The sequence below is a fragment of the Microtus ochrogaster genome, linkage group LG5 (genome assembly GCF_000317375.1).
Source record: "Microtus ochrogaster isolate Prairie Vole_2 linkage group LG5, MicOch1.0, whole genome shotgun sequence".
NCBI classification, from domain to species: domain Eukaryota; kingdom Metazoa; phylum Chordata; class Mammalia; order Rodentia; family Cricetidae; genus Microtus; species Microtus ochrogaster.
In genome coordinates this window covers 58,510,905-58,516,140 of record NC_022031.1, presented here as the reverse complement: position 1 = coordinate 58,516,140, position 5,236 = coordinate 58,510,905, and the positions used below count along the sequence as shown (strand labels likewise).

The 5,236-nt window shown below is 46.2% G+C and overlaps 1 protein-coding gene across 1 annotated transcript in view; it reads left to right on the top strand.

The window, feature by feature from the left end:
* The window catches only part of Ca8 (carbonic anhydrase 8), a 75,179-nt gene that overhangs the window by 36,855 nt on the left and 33,088 nt on the right, over nt 1-5,236 (top strand). Inside the window, exon 4 of the mRNA XM_005362290.2 lies at nt 2,248-2,343. Within this exon, the coding sequence (XP_005362347.1) occupies nt 2,248-2,343 (96 nt within the window). The remainder of the gene's footprint in view (nt 1-2,247; nt 2,344-5,236) is intronic.

Genomic DNA, 5,236 nt, shown 5'->3' with positions numbered 1-5,236 from the left:
TCATCCAACAGTGTGGTCTTTTATGTCTGAATCTGTTTTATTGTGGTTACTTGGTTTACTTCAAGTGGCAGTAGAGCTATCGGGCACCCTCCTGGTGGTGGCAGTGCCAGGGTCTGGTCATAGAACCATATGCCAATAAGCTGGAGATGATGATGCAGGAAAATGGTGGCTACTCGGGGCAGGCATGGTGGTTGCAACTCAGAAATGGTTGCAGCTCTGTCAAGCTTGCTTACATCAGGTGAATTAGACAGACAAGGTTATGAACAGAATCATGTACCCTACCAATTCCAGTACATATGATTATGAGTATATTTGGCGATGGGTGGAGACCCAGGCGGACCAAGGAGAATAGGTTGGAGAGATTCTCTTGCTACTCTTGTTTTGTTTTATTGTGCTAGCCATGTGGGGACCACAGACAGCTGCTGCCCATTTCATGTCGGGAGGGCAGAAATGCTAGTGTCTCCCTTATTTTCCTTCAAGGGAAAGAAGAATCACCATTGTTACAACAGTTTGAGATTTGCAGAGAAATTGTGAAGGTAATATAAAAGTTTTCTATGTGACCCATCGCGATTTTCACCTATCAGCATTCATTTGTTAGAATTATTAGGCTAACACTGATCCTTCATGAAGTCTGCATTTCATTTTGTTTTCCTTAATTTTTATGGCAGTTCCGTATGTCTCAGACTCCCATTCACGATACCTTGTTACTCTGCTCTGGTGGTCTCTGCTTCCTCTTGTTGTTCTTACATTCTTGATGGTCTCGACCGTTCTGAGATACCCTGGCCAGATGTTTTGCCTGACGTTTTTTATCAGGATTACGTTGCAGTTAAGGGTTACCGGGAGGGAGAACACAAAGGCACTTGCCATCTTCATTACGTATCAAGACACCTACCGTCAGCATGGCAGGGGGTGGTTTTGTTAGGGTCCTTTACTAGAAGGTCCCGCTCTGCCCCCTCTGTGTACAAGACTCCTTTTGCAACAGTCACCATGCACTGTGCACAGAGTGGCCCCTAAGGCTATTACTGTGCTTAGAAGAATGTGCCCGGGCCCCTAGAGGGCAGGTACAAGCAATGACCGACTGAGCTGGGAAGAACAGCAAGCCAAAGTAGACGTCACACCCCCAAACAGGCAGAAAACAAAAAGTCATGCTTTTAAAAAGGGGATGAATGTTTTGTTTCTGGAAAAAAGTTCCCCATAGTATTTTATGAGAAGAACACATCCTTTAAATTCTGTGATATGATGGATAAAGATTTCCTTCTGCTGGAGGGAGGGCTCGGAGCTTCGTCGATCGAGCAGGAGCCACGGCCTCTTATCTGTACCACGGGGCTGCTTTTGACAGCCATTGTTGCAGCCACAAGAGAAAGCGTAGAATGATTCGGCGTCTTGTTAATTGAGAAAGGCGATGCTTTGATGGTTCACACTGGACTGTCACAGTCCTGGTGAGTCTGTCTTCGCTTTGATGGTTCACACTGGACTGTTACAGTCCTGGTGAGTCTGTCTTCGCTTTGATGGTTCACACTGGACTGTTACAGTCCTGGTGAGTCTGTCTTCGCAGCCTGGCCTCCAGCCGCTGATTCCAATGCTGAGTCTGCTGCCTCCCTCTAGTGGTCAGCTTTATTTTTTTTTATTTATTGAATACCGATTCTTTTTTTTTTTATACAATCTATCATTATCATAGTTTCCCCTCCCTCTATTCCTCCCAGTTCCTCCACACCTCCCCTACCTCTCAGATAAAACTGTATCTGTCGTCGAAGAAATGGCCTTTTTCTAAAATTACATTCTCCTCCCCTCAACAGTTTGCTGTTTCTGGATATTCTCAGGTAATTGAAATAATCTGTCAGATTTTGAGAATGGCTTTTTAGGTTTCTTATATGCAGGTCACAATCCAATCTCCCCTCTCTGTCGGTACTAGGGTTTACACTTAGGGTCTTTACCTCTCTGCCTACCTCTCTACCACTAGGCACACACACCCTGCCTCCATCCTTCCAACGAGCAACCGTTTGTCTAGACCTGTGGTTTTGCTCCCTTGCCATCCACAGCCTGGATTTGGAGAACGACAGCTCATCAGGTGTGGAACTTTGAGTCTCCCTGAGCTGGACAGAAGGAGGGAGACTCTTACAGAGAACTTTGCTGGGAGCAGTAGGTCTGTTTCGGACCGACTGTGGTTCTTCTTTACTGGACACCATGGAGATTCCGAGGGCCTGGTTTTCCAGAAGGATGCTAAGTGACGCTGTGTTCTCTCCTCAGCTCCATCTGATCCACTGGAATTCCACGCTGTTCGGCAGCATCGACGAGGCGGTTGGGAAGCCCCACGGCATCGCCATCATCGCCCTGTTTGTTCAGGTAAATGGTCCTGCTGTGAGGGTACATGGCTTAGAGACGCTTTCTTGAAGCCATTTGGTCAAATTATCTAAGTTCACAATTTTATTACTTGGAGGTCAAATGAAACACATATAAACACTGATAATTTAACACTCCGTAAGATTTTCTTGTATAAAACACTTCACTTATTCGTTAGATATTTTCTTCAGAATGGTATTTGGGGCCTTTGGAGAAACAAGTTAGAAAATGTCTTCTGAAGTCAGACTTCATTTTATTCAGGAAAAAGAATTCAGAGTTTTTTTTTTTTCCTCTCTCTCTTGTAGATCCAGGCTTTCTAAAAAAATAATAATATAATCACCTTGTCTTTTTGTTATTAAAAAGTTTTGCTCAAAGATGATTTGAAATGCTTTGTAGAAAGCAATGATAAAATAAGACTGGCAAAGGCCATGGCAGACTTAGCCAGTCTAAGCTGGGCATTGAGCTCTGTGATGACAGAAAATGTTTCATAGTTTAGCAGACGCATACAATGGAACCCCTGAGCTGTAAAGTAGAAACTTGGTCCTTGGGAATTTTAACAATTTCTTGGGTCTCAGAAAAAGAACATTTGAGGCCCATGGGCTGAATTAAAACAAATCCTTGCGATTTAAATTGAATTCTCTTCCCTCTCTCTACTTCATGTTTACGTACACTCATTTAGCTACACTCGTTTAGCTTTGCAACTATTATATAGGCAGAAAGGTATCACAAATTATTGGCAGAACGCTTTTAATTTTAGTGTATCGAAGAATTAACTTTAAAAGGCCTCTTTTTTTTTTGTAATCTGGAAATGTGAGTGGAGCATCAAGCAGGTAAAGTTGAGGCAGTGGAAGGCTTTGTGCCGTCATTTAGGAGTAAGAATAAGGATAATAAACATAGGAACACAAACAAGTCATCTTGTGTGGTGTGGGGAGATGGGAACAGGGGAGCTTCACTTTCAGACTTGTTACACAGTGGGCTTGTGAATTGAATTAGGTGTGATCATTTAATGATCCCACTGTCGGATCCTCCATGTGTAGTGGCCTGAGGACTATGGGGGCCTGAGTTGCAAACCTAGCCTCCTGGGACTAGCCCCTGGAACAAGCTTGCGGCCATGGAAAGCTCCAGAACACACACAGATGTTCTCGCCTCCATCCATTGGTGTGAGGAAAGATGCAGGTAGCTGTGCAAAAATTGATTTTTCTCAGGCAAGAGTTACCTAACCTGTGAGAGTGAACTCTCACCGAGTAAGGAGTGGCTGAGGAGCGTCGGATGAAGCAGGGAATAAAGGAATTCTCAGTACCCCAGGCTGGAGCGCTGGCCTCAGCCACGGACACCAGAGGAGGAAGCGGGGCGCCGCTTGCTGACTTGATTCTAAAAGCTTGGCTTGGACAGGGAAGGGCTAAAGGAGCAAAAGCCGGTGGCAAGTTTTGAGATCTGAGGTCTAGTACTTTCCTTCTGCGCATGATGAGCTAGTGCAGCCTGAAAATACAGAAAGGAGATGGGCTGATTAATGCAGAAGTATCTACGAGAAGGGCCGGTACGGTGCAGAGGGCATCTCCCTCGGCGACTTTGATATAAAGCCTTGTATATCAGCTACTCTCTCAGGTGAAGATAGGCAGGAAGATGGGGATACTCACGTTTGGTGCCCATCATCCTTTCGAGACTTGTAAAACACATTGTAAAGTAAGAGGGACCCGAGTGCAGGGTTTGTCTTTGAAACAGCCAGGTGAGAGAGATAATAGTCTGGGAGGCAAACCCACCGAAGGCTGGACGGCCTGGATTAGGTGGCACAGCACATGTGGGATATGTGGGATTCTTCTCTGTCTGCACAGGAGCAAAGGACGGTCTAGCAGATTGTGGCGATGATCAATTGAAGAGCGGGTGATTTAGGGGGATGAAGGGATGGAAGACCAGAGAGTGGGCTGAAAGATGTCATTCAATTTAATGAGAAAGGGTGAATGAGGGGCCGAGGGTGCTGGCTGCTAACAGCCAGTGAAAGGAGGGAACAGAGGACCGAAGGCTGGGTGGGTACAAAAGCTTGGTCAGAAAGTGTGGCCTCTTGGAGTTGAAAATTTTAAAATGACAGGAAGGAGGAAAAGAGGTTAAGGAAACCAGCCGTTTCAGGAGCTGAATGTGGCAGCGTCAGGGCGAGGAGCTGAGCTGGTCAGGGCAGCGGGAGAGCTCACGGCTGGACCACTGTGCTGTGCTGCTTTCCCTTGTTCTGGTGTGGACCCCTCAGTGCTTAGGGTCTGACAGGAGGTTCAGGAAGAGAAAACTGATCAGACCACTCAGTCATGCCTGCAAGAGCTACCTCCAGGGGAAACCATTGAGAGTGGGGAGGGTCCACTTCTCCTCAAGGCCAAGGAAGGTTTCTGGTTGAGATGTCAGCTTTTGCGTTCATGTATAGAATCACAAAGGATGCTCTTTAAACCTTAGAAATTTTATTTTCTATTTTAGAGCCTGCCTCAGGATTATGACCTCGAGCTGATTGGCCATTCTTAGGTTCATTGTTTCTTTCTCCTGCACATTTCACTGTCATCATTGGGATAAACAGGGTGTGTGTGTTGACAGCTACACTAGCTCCTTACAGGTCATTCTGCAGACGTGTGCACACAGGAAACGCCTCGTGTGGCAGTGCCTGTCCAGCTGAGATAATGCCTGCTCTTCCTCTCCATTGTTACAGTGCACTGGAAGCAGCTCAAAATCAGGTGGCACCAAACATTTAGACAAGATACTAAGTGTCAGAAAACATATTTCAAGCCGGGCGGTGGTGGCGCACGCCTTTAATCCCAGCACTCGGGAGGCAGAGGCAGGCGGATCTTTGTGAGTTCGAGACCAGCCTGGTCTACAGAGCTAGTTCCAGGACAGGCTCCAAAGCCACAGAGAAACCCTGTCT